At 43.7% G+C, this 16,146-nt stretch overlaps 1 protein-coding gene across 1 annotated transcript in view; it reads left to right on the top strand.

Annotated features, from left to right (window-relative positions):
• Positions 1–6,194, top strand: part of C25H1orf21 (chromosome 25 C1orf21 homolog) — a 295,363-nt gene extending 289,169 nt beyond the window's left edge. The window contains exon 6 of the mRNA XM_003410845.4: positions 5,394–6,194. Coding sequence (XP_003410893.1) covers positions 5,394–5,432 — 39 coding nt within the window. The 3' untranslated portion in view covers positions 5,433–6,194. The remainder of the gene's footprint in view (positions 1–5,393) is intronic.
• Positions 6,195–16,146: the final 9,952 nt, after the last annotated feature.

Here is a 16,146-nt window from a genome sequence, read left to right as displayed (position 1 = left end):
TTAACTGTAGGAGAAAAAAGACTAGGTACACTGGAGGGACAGTTTATTTTGAAGTCACTCCTTGAGCTCTTTCCCTGTGAACTAGTAATATTTAAAGTTAGAATAATGTCCTTTCTTTTTATACTCCTTAATCTTCTCTCTAATTCATGGCCTAGGCACTTAGATAAACAAAAAATTCTCACCCTATAGAACTGTAGTTAAAAAAAACATCTTTAGATTTCCAGGAAAGCTAATACAGACAACATGGTAGCCCAAACACAGGGCCAGGGCTTGGTCAGAGAAATTTGAGGAGGTAAAGCTCCTTGCCCTGGTGGTGTAGTAGTTAAGAGTTGGGCTGCTAGCCAAAAGGTTGGCAGTTCGAATCCACCAGCCACTCATTGGGAACCCTGTGGGGCAGTTCCAGTCTGTCCTATAGGGTCAGTGTGCGTCAGAATTGACTTAACGGCAAGACAGCAACAAGTTTCGTTTTTTGTTCTTGTTTTTAAGCTCCGTAGAAGCTTTTAGAGTCTATACCAGAATGCCCCTGTGGTTCTTTCAAACAACCCTTCCTTGTCTGTATCCTTGGGAGTTTCCATTCTTCCAGCTTGCTGAGGCCTCATGGGGATCTTGCTCTCTGTAGCATTCAGTGTGTCCTTTGCACAAGGGTGAGATTGTGTCTAACAGTCCCTGATTCTAACTGTGTAAAGCATCTTTACAAAGACTTCCATTTTGTGGTCCCTTTAAGGGGAAGGGGCATGCTTCAGCTAAGAGAATTGCTGTGTATTTCCCAAACTGGGCTCACTCCCACTTCCTGCCTTCTGACAGCTGAAGGTTTTAAGCTTCTCTTTTTAGCACTGTTCTTTAAAAATTTAACAGAGACATGAAGTCATGTTACAAAAGGGATCTCACTATCTTGCTCAGGGGGCCAGTGAGAACGTGAAGCCCCATGTGATGCTGAGATGGAGCCCCTTCAACAGCAGGGCTTCCTCAGGCTCCCCTTTCTTAAAACTATACCCAAAGGCCATATGGTAGCTCTTACTGTCAATGTGTTTTTGATTTCCAAATTTTCTGTTACTAAAATATTTGGTTCTCGGAGCTGCTGACAAGAATGATAATAACAAAAGTGAACCTGATTTGAATTTGAATTAAGTTATCAAGTCATTGCAAATATAACAAAAAAGACATGGACCAGCCCTTGGTCTTGGGCCTTCCCCAGCTTCTTTAAGGTTTCCTCACAAGTCACAGGGCCACTCCTACCTTGCAGGATTGGTGTGGATAGTAAATGACATCATATCCGTGAAGCCCCTACCTCCTTCTCATGGCAATCATAATCATTTCAGAGGAGCAAATGCTTGGGAAATGAAAGTTGCTCAGTCTTCCATTTACAGAAAGGGTTTCTATATACTCGTTCCTCAAAAGGGGGCATTCTGATGGTAGCAGACAACTTGGAAGGTCTGAAACGCCCCTTTGGCTACATAACCCTGTAGGCCATTTACAGAGTCGGAGACACTGCTTCATCAATGAGTAGAACTGTTCATATGTGTGTGAGTGATGTGTCTGTGTATATTGCTTCCATGTTCTGCCTTATGAATGAGGTGCCCTCTGAACCCCACAGTGGCTTGCAGTGCCTTTGATTTAAGGACTCACTTAGACCTAAGAAGTGAAGGGATTTCAGTTTCTGCCACAGAAGCTTTATTCATGCACGTGGGATTCTGGAGTCTGGAGAATAAGGCTGAGGTGGGAGGAAGGAGCTCCCTGATACCTGTCAGATCACAGCCTATGACGATGGTCCTCACCACCTGGCAGCCACAAGCGAAGGCCCCCATTCTCCTGACAGGGGACTAAACAAGCACAGGGTTTATAATAACAACTATTAGAATGATAGTAGTAACAGTAATGATAGCAGCAGCTAACATTTATTGACTATGTGCCACACACCGTATTTTTCCCATTTAACCCTAAGAAACAAAAACCATAGTTATCCCCAGGAAACCAAAGCCCAGTAACTCACCCAATATCATTCAACAGCGTACGTGCCATACCTTCACTTAGAAGGTCCTCTTTCCTTTTCTGACAAAACATCTACAAACACTCCACTAAGCCCCACCTTTGTGCTCCAGCTGAATGCCCAGCGCCCACTTGCTAGTCCTCTCTCTGAACTGCATGGGTTGAGACTATGTGGAAAGCATCATTTGTATTCACGTTCATATGTTTGTATGTGTCCTGATCCCCATTTGAGAATAAACTCCCAACCATCAGAGACCATGAGGTTCTCCTCCTTTCTGGTTCTCCACCCTGGGCCTCCTGAGTGGTCTGAGCCAAGGCTAGGGCCAGCGTCACAGAGAGACTGCCAAGGGGGATGACTGCTGAGATCACTCCTCTGCCCAGGAAGATTGGTTACACATTTTCTCAGCCAAGGAGAGGCTTTATGCAGCATGTAAAAGACGCCTGAGATGACTGAGCTTGGGCACTCTGCGAGAGGTGAGAGTTGGCAGTCTGATGGTGGAGGGAACCACAGCACGCCAGTTAGTGAATCACATTCAAAAAGAACAAGCAATCTATGGAAGCGGGCAAGCTCCCACACTTTTGCAGGCCCCGAAGACTTCATTGTATTAAAGCATTTTTTAATTTATGGAACATACACACATATGGCACCCAAACTCACTGCCATGGAATCAATTCCGACTCATAGTGACCCCATAGGACAGAGTAGAACTGCCCCATAGGGTTTCCAAGGCTGTAATCTTTACAGAATCAGACTGTCACATCTTTCTCCCATGGAGCGGCTGGTGGGTTCGAAGAGCTGACCTTTTGGTTAGCAGCCAAGTGCTTTAACCATTGCTCCACCAGGGCTCCTTATACATCACCCAGATACTTTTTAATTGCTTTACTAATAGTATCTCATTTAATCTTCACAGCAACCCTGTGAAGTAGGTACTATTGTTATCTCTATCTCCACTTTACAGATGAGAAAACTGAGACACAAAGAGGTAATTCGCTCAAGATGCCACAGCTACTAAGTAGCAGAGCTAGGATTAGCACCCAGCCACGTGGTACATAATTCATTATGATGATGCTTGAATATTAGAAAATGTGAATTATTTCCAAGGTAGTGTGACAAAGACAATATAATTCATTTGAGAAATAGTTATATGAAAAATTATTTTCTTTAAGTATTAGTATGATTTAGGAATAAGTTCTATTTAAGTTGTTTTTTAAAAGGAATAGTCCCCCCAAAACTGAACATGTAGTGTGCATTAAAAAAAAATGTGTGTGGTTATACTACACAAATGTGTATATGAGCATATGTGTATATGGGTATGTCTGTGTGGGTACATATGTGTGCATAGACAGATGTATCTATAGGTCTGTGTACATACAAATACGTATGTGTGTGCATGTATATTCATATATATAATAAACCCACATATGCGCCATAGTTATGGATACTTCTTAGATATAACCAAATACCTCGCAAGATTTGTTTTCTAGGTTGAAGGCTTAGGACCATAGTCTCATAGACAACTCAGTTCATTTGCACAGTATAATTCATAAAGTGTATGTTCAACATTCCAATGTGGTAAGCAGTGTCTGGGATCTTAAAAGCTTGTGAGCAGCCATCTAAGATACGCCTGTTGGCCTCTACGTATCTGGAACAAAAGAGAAAGAAGGACACCAAAGACTCAGAGAAGAAACTAGTCCACAGGACTGTAGTCTACATGAACCATGGCCTCTTCTACCCTGAAACTAGAACAACTAGATCGTGCCTGACTACCACTTACGACTGTTCTGATCAGGGCCACAATAGATGGACCCTGATAGAACAGGAGAAAAATGTGGAACAGAACTTAAACTCTTAAAAAGGCCAGACTTACTAGACCAGTTGAGACTAGAAGACTCCCCGAGGTTGTCACCCTGAGATACTCTTTAAACCTTGAACCAGAAATATCCCTTGAAGTTACCTTTTAGCTAAATAATAGATTGGCTTATAAAGAATATCACCCATGAGTAATGAGCTCCTTTTTTAAAAAATCATCTATATGAAACTAAATGGTCAAAACTTACTTTAAAGCGAAGTTAAGAAAGTAAGAGAGCAGAGAAACTAGAGGACTAGAAATGGTACAACCAGAATGGGGTGAATGAGAATGGTGACACATTGTGAAAGATGTAACCGATATGACTTAATAATTTGTATAGAAATTGTTAAATGGGAACATCATTTGCTGTGTAAACTTTCACCTTAAACACAATAAAATATTATTTAAAAAAAAAAAAAAACTTGGAAGGGTGCAAATAGTAATAATCCTTGACTTTTACAAGCCCTCATCTATGACATTGTCTCACTAGAGCCTCACAACAGTGCCGTGGTGCAGGCAGGGCAGGAACTTTGAGTCCTGTGTTGTATGTGACTGATTACATGTATGTTTGTGTAGTTCAGTCACATGCAACTGTCACATACATTTGTATGTGACTGACAACCCAGTTAGGTCGGATGTGGAGTCTAAATCCTAATCCTAGCCATTCCTACATGGAATATATACAACCCTAGTGGAGAGAGGAAGAAATAGGTCAAAATGAATGATTGTATGTAGTCCTTAAGCCTTCAGGTAACCTGTTTTGTTAGAAATGAATCAAAAGCATCTTTTTCTTTCTTGTGCATCCATCACATACCAAGTGTAAACCTAGCTATGTTACACATATTCAATGAATCCTTGTGTGTTTATTTTCTTAATCCCTGTGGTTTAATTTAGAGCAGATTTAAAACTATGACTTCCCTGGATTATACCATCTCCCTTTGTCAAATTGTTGAAGTTCCAGGCATAAGAATATAGCCTATAGTATGTGTGCAGCCCCTGCCCAGGCTGAGAGTGATTTGTTTTTGCATTTTCTTGATAAGAAATTGGGTTCCTGAATAAATATCCTTTTGGTAATTTCTTGGTGAATGGTTAAGTCTTATGTATGCCCACTATAGTGTGCGTTCTTACCAACACAAAGGACATAATTGAGGCATAGTAAAACTCCCATGCCTTGAGGTACATATTCTACAACAGTGTCTTTCAAGTTGATTATGATTCATGTGTGTTTCATGTGTATCAGAGTAGAGCTGTGCTCCATAAGGTTTCCAGTGGCCGATTTTTTGGAAGTAGATCACCATGCCTTTCTTCCAAGGCATCTCTGGGTGGACTTGAACTTGTACCCTTTCAGTTTGCAGCCCAGCATGTTAACTGTTTGCACCCCCCAGAGACTCCATAAGGTTCACATAGTTTCTGCGATCAGCCAACAGGTATTTATGACGTAGTCACTGATAAATCCTGGATTCTTTCTCACAGAGACAAATACTGAGAGCAAATTGATTACAAATAACTGTTTCAGGCTCCGCTCTGATTTACATGTTGTTTTTTTCTTTCCCTAAGGGTCGAGATTACTGTTCCGAAGAAGAGGATGTCACATAGCGCCAATTCTACCACTCAAACCAGGAACTGCTACTGTGTAAATAGGTTATACCTCCCCAGTTGAAATCTTTGCAAAAGTCGGTTCTCTTCAGCGAACAGCACTATAACAAAAGAAGATCGTTCCATATCGTATGCCCCATTAAATTACAGTGTTTCTTAACGAACTTGCAAAGGAATCTTGCTAAAAACAAACAAAAAACTGTTATCGAACTTTCTTTGTTGCTGCTAGTTAAAACTCGTTGCAACTTTTCACTTCTCTTGTGTCCAGGTATGCAGCAAACTTCTGCAGTTTCACCTTAAAGATACTGTTGGTTTTACAGATGCTCTCCAACCTATTTTCTATAAGGTGAGGTAGTTGTGAACTCAGATATCAAACTTCTGTTCTAAGATGGCTCCGCTTCTAAGACAAGCGTCTCCCTCCCTCTCTGCTTCCTCCCCATCTCTCCCGAGCAGTCCGGATGGACTGAGCCTTGTTTCTCACTAGCAATGTTGAGCTTTGGAGATGGGATGGTGGCTATGGCAAGGCTTGTTTCTCTGCTACGAAGAAGTAGAGAAGCTATTATCGATTAAAAGCATGTTATGACATGACTCCTGGAAGTGACCCAGGAGCGAGCAGCAGGTTGTTTCATTTAATAAGTATCTTAACCAAGGATTAAGCTTGCAACATTGGCTTTGCTCAGATGCTAATGGAAGTATGATCACAATCACTTTGAATCCCTCTTCCCCACTTTTTTTTTCTAAGAAAATAAACATTTTACTGTTTTTATGTATCTTTGTCTTCTACCATTCATCCCGCTCAGTGTTTTCAGATGATCCTGGGTACGGAAAGTGGCGCCCTCCTTTGCAGTGACACTGATAATGGGCCTCAGCATCTCCCTACCCTCCCATGAATCATCTACCAAGCATTAGCAGGGCTCTAAGTGGTCAGAAGAGATAAGAGGACATCCCAAGACTTCTCAGGAGGGCCTGAGACCACCCGGTTACCTTTCCTTCTGTTGGCAAATAAACCATCCTATCTCCTTATTTCTTCCCTTCATAATGCTACATGAGCCTTGCCACGTCCTTTTTCTTTTACTTCCAGCACTGGATACCAATACGGCAAGAAGCGCTTGCCTACTAGAAAACGTAGCACATTGACACAGGTGGTGATATCTGGAGATGTGAGAGCCAAAAGCCCCTGGGCGGTGGAGGGGGGAGGTTGGCTGTGTCTTTCTGTAGAGTTTATTTTTCCATATTCTATGAAGAGAATGAGCTCTTCTTAAAGACAGAAGTAATATTTTTAGCAAATATTGTCACAAGTAAATAGTACTCAAAAGGGATAAAAAAATAACTTTTGTATTTTTTTAATGAGCCTGATAGCTTTGATGAGGGTTCTCTTTGTTATTTTTGAGGGAGAGGGGCACCCTATTAAATGTCACGCCAGTAGTACAGGTTTGGGTTTGTCTCAAAACACAGTAGGAGCGGCGTTTGTTTCTCTCTTTGTGGGTTGTGAATTCGAAGGGCCTTCCCCTTCGTGTCAGCCACAGGGCCACTCCAATTGTCAGTAGTTTCAAGACGTCCTGGCTCGTCAAGAGACCACAGGCCACACTATAGAATAAAGAGCTAAATTGGTTCTTGCTGAGAAGATGAGCCTTGACTTCGGAATCCATCCACATAACTGATGACACCGTTGATGTGCTAACGATATTTTTTATCTCCTTTGAGACCAAGGGCAGCCAAAGTGTGGGGCAAGAAATTCAGTCAAATGCTGTAGAAAATGGACTCAAATGTTAGCAACAAAAGCCCTTGATTCTTTCAGCTAGCAGGAGCTATTTTAGGGAGCAGCTGTGGTTGTTACATAAATAGAGATGCAGCCAAAATTGAAGGCTTTTTTTATCCTGTTTCAAGCAGAAAAATGCAGGGAGAGCCCAATAGCCTAGGCTTTTAAGTTTCCTCCCTATGTATGGTTTTTGGCCAAGAGACTAAAATAGTTTTCCTCAGCCGTAAACGAACTGCTAAGCCCCACCTCAGACGTGTTCACTAGGGACTTTGTTCACAGTTATGTGGATAGGCTTTTTCCTGGGATTTCTTGTTCTTATCAAGCTTATGAAGTGAACACTGAACGTCTTCCATTTGACTCGGTGTCTCAGACCCTGTCTTCCCAGAAAATCACCACCTTCTTCTACCCGAAGATGAAACATCTTTTTTCTTACAGTCATGTTTAACATTTTGACATGTTAACGGCACTGGGTTGGTGGTGGGTACACAGAACCAAGTGCTTCTTGGGAACCTGATGTTTTTTGTGTTTACTAAAACCAGAAGTGTTGTTCCCATGAACCAGTGGCTTTTCCTCTAGAGCTCTGTCTTCTGTATTGAACACTGCATACATCCTTGATGTGTACAAGTGATTTCATCTTCAGCCACATTTGGTACATCTAAAAATAGATTTGAGAAACAGCGTGGTTGAGCTGGTTGGCATGAAATGCTTAATTGTTAGCAATGCTCAAAATTGTCTGTTTTCCATTTGTTGGTGTTAATCATAAAATTGTCAAGTGATTTGTGTTTGTACTTTTTTTTTTTTTTTAATGCCTTCTGAAAAGATCTGAAGCAAAAATATTTGGCCTTTTTTTGTGTCCAAACATTTTTTTGTGTGTCCAAACATGAAAAGGGTAATCCAGTATACATGGTGATGCATTCTGGTTAACCCCAAAGGACTCAGGGAGATGGAAGGAGGGGAGGGAGGGAGATGGCCCCGTGGATGGAGACAGAAATGGGATGAGAAATGGCCTGAGAAGCCTTCAGCAGAGAGTTGATAGGATGGCTATGTGCCGGGTACAATTCAAAGTCCAGCTGCCTGGCGGCCAGTGGGTGGGGCAAGACTGTCACCAAGATTTACAGCTGTATTACACACGCCTTCTGTACCCTGAGTCGTAGAGTTGTAAAAGTTCAGCAGTGTATATGACGCTTTCTTTTGGTTGGCGGAGATTCAAGATCATGGAGTACTGCTCTCATAATTGAATGTGTGTTTGTTGCTGGCAGCGAACATTAAAAGAGGCTTTTACCTCAGTGATGCCTCTGGCCCCAGGCTTGAGCACAGAGCACATAGTGGTGTTATGGTCTGTTTAGGGACAAAGGAGCTACAAAGTCCAGAGACAAGAAAACTAGGTCAGCCCTCAGAAGCAGCAGCAGCCACCAAACAGCCTGCTGGGAAACAGGTCTCTCCCCGTCTGCGCTGCCCATGTCTGAGACTGGGCTTTGGTGACTGGAATCAGAAATGATTTGACTGAGGAGTAGCCTTGGTTCTTTAGGCCCCCAAGCAAGCGCCTTCACCTCAGGTGCTCACCAAGACGCACACTGGCTGTTGCGTCAGAATCAGCCACACCTGCAACCTGACAGCACCCAGGAGCATGCTGGGGGCTAAAGGCATCCACTTCTTGGTTCCATATGATCCCATCCCCCACTCTGCATTTTAATTTAGTTCTCCTGCCGACCTCATCGCCACATTTTTTCTCTTAGGGACAGATTCTCCCATAAGCCAGGGCCTGCCTACTACAAACAGAGATTATACCTCTTAGGAATTTCACCTCAGTAGCCTGTGCTGCAGGTGGGTGTATCGATTAGAAGTCCTCTTTAGACACTGCACAAGAATTTAAAAGAGTGCTCCATTTCTACTAGTCTTCGGAAAGGAGCTTGGTTAATTAGGCTGGTTTTTTAGGAAGAAAAATGATTGATTTCTTACTCTAGGAAAACATTGACTCTGAATTTTGGACTCTTGGACTCTGATGTGTCCTTTATTCAAAGCAAAACAATTGGTATTCAAGGTTTTCTCCTTTCCCCTCCCACAAGCCTCCAAAGCAGAGGTGGGGGAGGAGGCATTAGATTACACTTTAAAATTTTACATATAATTTGCCTTCTGTGATTTTCCCCCTGAAAGGCATACTCAAAGCTTATTTCTTTGTATCTCTCAGAAATTGGACTTTTTGTTAAGTTGTGTAAAACTCCATGAGAAAAATAAGGTTGGGTGGGGAGGAGAGAATGTGTATTTAAGGACGTAATGAAAAGGTGGTTTGAAGTGGGAGCTTTGGCTTCATTTCTTCATGGTGGATTGCTGGAACCCTGTGCCCCCGTGTGAAGTTGAAAGACAATCAGCTTTCATACTGCAAATATCCCTGCAGCTACAGCTTCTAGAATTTCATGAACCCATCTATGAATTGCTTTTTGCCGATGAATAGACCTGTTTTACCAAGGGGGACAAAATGTCCTTGACTTCAGCAGTCACCTTTTTTTATGTCTCTGGAAAAGGGTCAAAAGCTGTGGTGCAAAATAAGGCTTGTGGGTGGATATATTTAATTTTGTCACAAACCTTAGGACTCTGTGCCATGTTTTCCAGGTAACTCTTGTACCTTATCTAGAATCTATTCTAATCTGAGGGGAAGCGGAAAAAGGAACTAATATTATTTACTGACTGTGGTGCCAGATACTGTGCTAGGCATTTTATAATTGTTTAAAAAAAAAAAAAATTATTTCTTTTTTTTTGTATAATTCTCCCAATAATTCTGTCAAGGGAGTCTATTACTCCCATGTTCTAAGAAGTGTATCATAAGTGTAGAATGCATCTATCCAACCTAAATGCTCATAGTTGAAGAAGGAAAGATGTCATTCAATTATTTTCCAGAAGTTTTTATTAGTACTATGTGTGCCCTTTGCAACACTGTGAAAACATCCCGTTAGGGGCACCTACCTTCTGGGATCCGTCTTTGGCTCATCAACAGCTTGGCCTTCTCGTGGGGAGTGTTTTACTTGGCTATCCCTTATCTGATGAACGACACACAAACCAGGAGAGGCCACTGGCTAACAGGATGGCTTTAGTGCCCAGAAGGAAAAGGCTTTGGGAATTAAGGCACGTCTCTCCCTTTGAAATCCTTTTGGCATTTGGAAAAAGAACCTGGCACTTATGCAGTTAGGTACCAAATGCAGCCAGGACAGGCTTCTGGGGACTGTGATTTCTCTCCTGGCATCCCAAGGCTTCCTGTTTGCGACCTCCAAAACCTTGTTCTTACAGGGAGGTTTGATAGAATCTGACCTTCAACAATGGAGGAACGATAATGCCTGGACATTGGGTTGTATCGAACTCCTCATATGCCAACTGCCTCTTTGTGTGGACTAGAGTTTGATGTCTTTCTTTTTTGATCTTTGGACCAGGGAATCTGTATTTTCCAGGCTGGTTTAAGTATTGAAACTAGATGCGAATCTCTTTTAAGACCTTAAGTGGTTTGGATAGTCAGACAGTGACTTAGACAAGTCATTTAAATAAGTTTTAGATAATGTTCTGCCCTCCACAACCCATGGCTTAGGTCACCCAAAGAGGTCAGTATAGTCAGTTTCAGGGCTGGGAGTTCACTCCTCACTACAGAAATGCCAAGTTGCTTGTTGAGATGGTTCATCCTGATGTCTCCTCCAACCCCCACCCAGACTTCATTTCCTTTCCCCAAGCTGTTTGAATCCAAGGGCTATAACCTAGGTTGTACCTGGTTTGGAGCCATATAGCAGACAGCTTCTGGGTCACCCTGACTGTCCTTAGAGGCACCAAGGCTAAAAATACCTCTTGGGTGCAGGCTGGCCTAGGCCCAGGGATGAGGGAACACCCTAAAATAAATACATGAGAAGCAGCAGAGGATGCTCCTGTTTAGTGTGTGGCGCCTGCATCTTCACCAAAGGCAGCTGCCCTCTGACAGCACTCCCCTGAGCAGGTTGCCCACGGTGGCTGAGCCTCCACTGTGTCCAGAGTGCACAACTGAGCCTGCCAAAGAAGGGGGATGTTAAAAAAAAAAAAAAGAAGAAGCACAGATGACATGTATGCAAATGCAAACTGCCAGCAAACCTAGACTCCTGTCAGGACACCATGGTGAGTAGAGGCACAGGGGCAGGGACAAGGAAGCCATGGAGCTTGGTGGGTGTGGGTCAGCAAAGGCCCGGAGACTAGTAGAGTCCTTTACGGACACAATTTGTGGTGCCTTTCAGGTTTTCCAAAGAGCCTATTCAGTGTTTAAAGCATTGGGTTTTTTCTTTTCCTTCCTTTCCTTTTCTCTCTTCCTAGAAAATTAGGAGAATTTATACGGATGCAAAAATAAGCATTAGATGGATCAAAATACTAGCTGTGAGCCAACATGGTTTTTACCAACCCAAGAAAAAGCCTCAAAGAGGTGATGTAATCCCCCTGAAAGTTTGGAGGAATTTTTGGCTGAAGGCAATTTTCTTAGCAGAGTCACTGTGGCCCTCTGCTCAGGGACCCCAGAAGGCCCTCTTTGCTCCTTGAGGCTGATCTATCTTTCAAGACCCCTGCACCTTCCCTCCTGAGTCTGCCTACCATGTCCCACAGGACCACTGGCTTCTGGACCCTTGGAAATACCTTAGCTCTGACACCCGCTCTTCTCCCAGATATTGCTCCAGCTCCTCACTTGAGGAAGGTCTAGTTCTGGTCTTGTGGTTTCCACAGAGCTAGGTGTTTTCAGTCTCATTTGGCCTGTGGCAACCGTGATGCTGGGAACTGACAGAACATTGGCCTCCCACACACCCACTTTGAAATTCAGACCCTGGTGTGTGGTCATGGAACACAGGCCAAGCTTTCCCCTCACAGCCCCTCCTGCTACCCTGGTGGGGCCCTCGCCCCTCAGGTGTGCTTCTCCCCTGGCTCACTCACCTCCACCTCAGCGCCATGAAAGGGTGGAAAACGCCTCCATGCAAGAGGTCAATGCTGTGTGTTTGTTCTTCCCAAGGGTGTTCACATTTTATTTAGGAACAAGACCTTACATTCAAGGAAAATCTAGTGACAGGATTGCAAGGCACCTGCTCTCAGGTCGGGAAGGTCTCTTGGAGCCTAGCTCTTCTGGGCACCTGCAATAGCTTCACCAGGTGTGCACATGAACACCGAAGGCTGGCCCCCAAATTGCTCTGCCTGCATGTGGATTCTGTCAAGCAGTGGGCTTCCATCTGTTCAGGGGGCACCACCTCTATGAGCAAACACTTGATGAGATGCCCTCCCCTTACAGCTTTATTTATTCTTTGTTTATTCAAAGTGCATATCCATGTACTTCTGTACTAATATGTCAGGCATATTACTTTTAAAAAGTACACAACATAGAAATTGTCAAAGAATAAGATACAAAATATCATAAGCAGAATTTCTGCTGATTTCTCTCTGAAGCTCTGAGGGAGACTTGGGTGCCCCCAGGTATGTGCACAGCCCTCCTTGGCCACCAGTGCTTTACAGCAAATGAGCCCACCTTGCTGGCATCCCAAACCCTGTGCCAGCCACTCGGCCTGCAGAATAGGATGGTGGAAATCACAATCCCTAGGAGCTTCTAATCTGGGAGATGAACTAAGCAAAATCACAAGCAACATAAATTTAAGTAAATCTCCAAATTCTGACAGGAGAGCTGTCTTAGGCAGCAGTGGCTGCAGGTTCTAAGAAGGTCAGGGAACCCTGTACAGAGCTGGGGCGGGGGGGTGTTTCATCAAGGAAGATGGCTTATTTTCCCTCTTTGGATCTCCAGAAGAGGACATTTTGCAATGTTCCCAGATCTCTGATGATTTGAACACTTTGAACCCCCCAAGTGCTACAGCAGTACTGCTCCCCACAGCCCCAGTGGGCCCATGTAGCTGGAATATTATTTTTGGTTTGACCACCAAGATGTTAGGATGATTCTGTTCCATTTTGAAAAGGGTCTGAGGAAGTGTACAGGTCTAATTATATATAGATATTTATACATGTGTATTTTTGTTTATTGTTACATTTTGACATTGAACTTTCTATTAAATAATTTTTAACAGTTGGCTTCACTTTGTTTTTTTTTTTGTATTTTTTAATGCCTCTCTTCTTTCCTGCATCTCAGGGAAGGAGGAGGGTTTCTTTTGTATTTCTGAAAAAGACTTTGCTGGTGTCCTTGCTGCTGTACATAAGGGCTTCCCCTTTCCCTTCCTTTGTGTTCTCCTGTTTTCATATGTGCTACTTCTTGCATCTAGTTTTCATGTCCTCTGACTTTCAGGGACAGCCCAATCTGCCCCATCAGCTTCCTCAAGTTCACAGACTTGATAAGCTACAAGAATAGTAGTGATAACAAATGATGCTATGAGCCTTTTCCCTTTTGTATGTTCATTCCCTCTCTCTTCCCCTTCTTCTCTCTCTCTCTTTCCCCTTCTCCCCTCCCTCTCTCTTTCACTCCCTTCCGCCTTCTTCCCCTCCAGCTCCCCCTGACCCTTGTACACACAGGGTCCTAGCTGGAGGACTTAAACAAGTATCTTAACCTTTCTGAGCTGAGTGTACTTTATCAGTAAAACAAGTACTTTCTCATAGCTTTGTTTTTGAGGAGATCCCATACAATGCTTAATAAACATCTGTTTCATTTCTCTTTCCCCTCTTCACCAAGGCTTTTTTGTTTATTCATTCTACTCATTCAGCAGCCAATACTCATTAATTGCACAATGTGTTCCAGACACTGGGGTCTCCCAAGTAGGGGGTAAGAGATGCGAAGTTTAAAGTAATTCCTCACCCGAAAGTCTAAGGCCAGAGGTCTGTGCCTTATGGCCTCTATAATACCCAATCCTTAATCACTGTGACTACCTGGCATATTTTTGAAGCTGAAAACTACCCACTGCACTGGCCTTCCAGGATCTGTTGAAGAGAAACGGGCAAATATACACACACACACACACACACACACACAGATATTCAGAGCACGTTGTCAAAACGAAGCCAAGAGCAGCCTCCGGTTGTCCTCCCTGTCACGTCAGTGTGTTCATCCGTGACCAGCATGGGTCTGATGAGCCAGCCCCTGAGCCCCCTGCCCTCCACCCTCGCTCTTGGGAACAGATTTGCTTTGAGATTTCCTAATAGTGTGGTGGTGAGAGCAAGGGTGGGGTTGATGGAGGGAGAGGAAGGGTCAGCCAGCAAGCAGGGAAGGAGTTGATAACTCTTCCCAGGCTTTTTTCCTCCAAGAAACAGAGCTAGGGGTTCAAATTTGCTGCTGAGTTTTATGGGCTGTCAAACAAGGCAAAAACCCAAGTTTCTGCTCCAAGTAAACCCTGGCCCCAAGCTTGTCCTTTCAGAAGCACCAAACCCATTTCTTCCAGCAGAGGCTCACTTGAAATCACAAAGGCCAGCCAAGCTTAAAAAAAAAAAAAAAGAGTTCTCTAATTCCACCCGCCCAGGCACAGGTCACCCAATAAGCAAGGTACGCAAAGACTTGTTCTTTTTTACTGATCTGTAGTGCACGATTTCCCATGGTAAAGATGTGGTGCAACCCATGTGAAATCGTGCACTAAGATTAGTAAGGAAACACAATTAGGCACATGCTTACTTTGCTTACTGGATAATCAGCCTCTGCACCCACCCTATCCCCATACACCAGGTGCTTCCTTTAACCACAGATGAAGGGTCAGGCTTGGGAGGAGACCTCTGGACTGCCACCTGGTGCTCACTCACCCACGCTCTACTTAGAGACAGTTTCCAGTTTCCTGGCAAGAGCTGGACAAAAGCCCAAGACCAGTTGCCTGGAGTTCTCTTGCTTGGAAGCAAGAGTGGTGGAAAGTGGGATGTGAGTGATGGAGGGAGGAGGAAGTCCAACTTAACAGAGGCTCAACACTCAATGGGCTGGAGAAAAATGAGGGAGTAGACCACAAAAGCCCAGGAGCAAGCTGGTGCTAAAACTCAGCCTGGTCACCAGGATCACTGTTGGAGATCAGAGCTTCTGCTCATAACGGGTCTCCAGGTGACCACCATCTCTGCCACTGGCACTGCCCATCCACCATTTTCCTTCATAAAAATTTAAAGAAAAGAAATGGTCTGGCAGTGGAGACAAAGCTACAACTACCTCAACTCATATCATGTTACCACCCAAGACCCCACTCTCCAACAGAACCAGCTTCCAGTGCACCAGGCGGCTTTCTGCTCCACACTTAACCCTTATACTGTTTTCCCTCACCACAAAAATGGGCTCATTTCTCCTCTTCACCATAAACTTCACAATCCAGTTCAAATTTGCCACAGGTACGAGGCCTTGTCCTATGAACCAAAGACACACCAATCTTTCCTGCCAAAGAACATCCCCTTTCTGGAGGGACCAGGTGGGGCTAGGGAGGTTGGGGTAGGGAGGCGACTAGGCTTGAATCAGGATGAGTTTTGGTGTAAGATCGGGTCTCCAAGAACAAGATGGGGCCTAGAAACCAGGCCCAAATCAAACACTCACTGACTGAGAGCCAAGAAATCCAGCAGCCACATTGTCAGTGCTGAGGAATGGCGACCACAAAGTGGAGCCTGGCCCAAGAGGGCAGCAGGTCCAGAAACCACAATGGTAATGGAGAAGGGAATATGAGGAGGGCCTGGAACACGCGTGCACAAGTGTACCAAAATACACATTAAAAATAATATTGTAACATTATTTATAATGGAGAAAAATTGAACACAATCTTAATGTCCACTGAAAGGAGAATGGATAAATAAATAGTAATGTAGTCAGTGAAGGAGCCTTGACAGCACAGTAGTTAAGTACTCAGCTGCTAACCAAAAAGGTTGGCAGTTTAAACCCATTAGTCACTCCAAAGCAAAAGACGTGGCCATCTGCTTCTGTAAAGATTACAGCCTTGGAAAATCCCTATGGGACAGTTCTACCCTGTCCTACAGGGTCGCGATGAATAGGAATCAACTTGACATCGATGGGGGAATGTAATAAAAAAAAAA

Source organism: Loxodonta africana, chromosome 25 (assembly GCF_030014295.1).
Source record: "Loxodonta africana isolate mLoxAfr1 chromosome 25, mLoxAfr1.hap2, whole genome shotgun sequence".
In the NCBI taxonomy this organism is placed as follows: Eukaryota; Metazoa; Chordata; class Mammalia; order Proboscidea; family Elephantidae; genus Loxodonta; species Loxodonta africana.
This window is presented reverse-complemented; position numbering and strand designations above follow the sequence as displayed.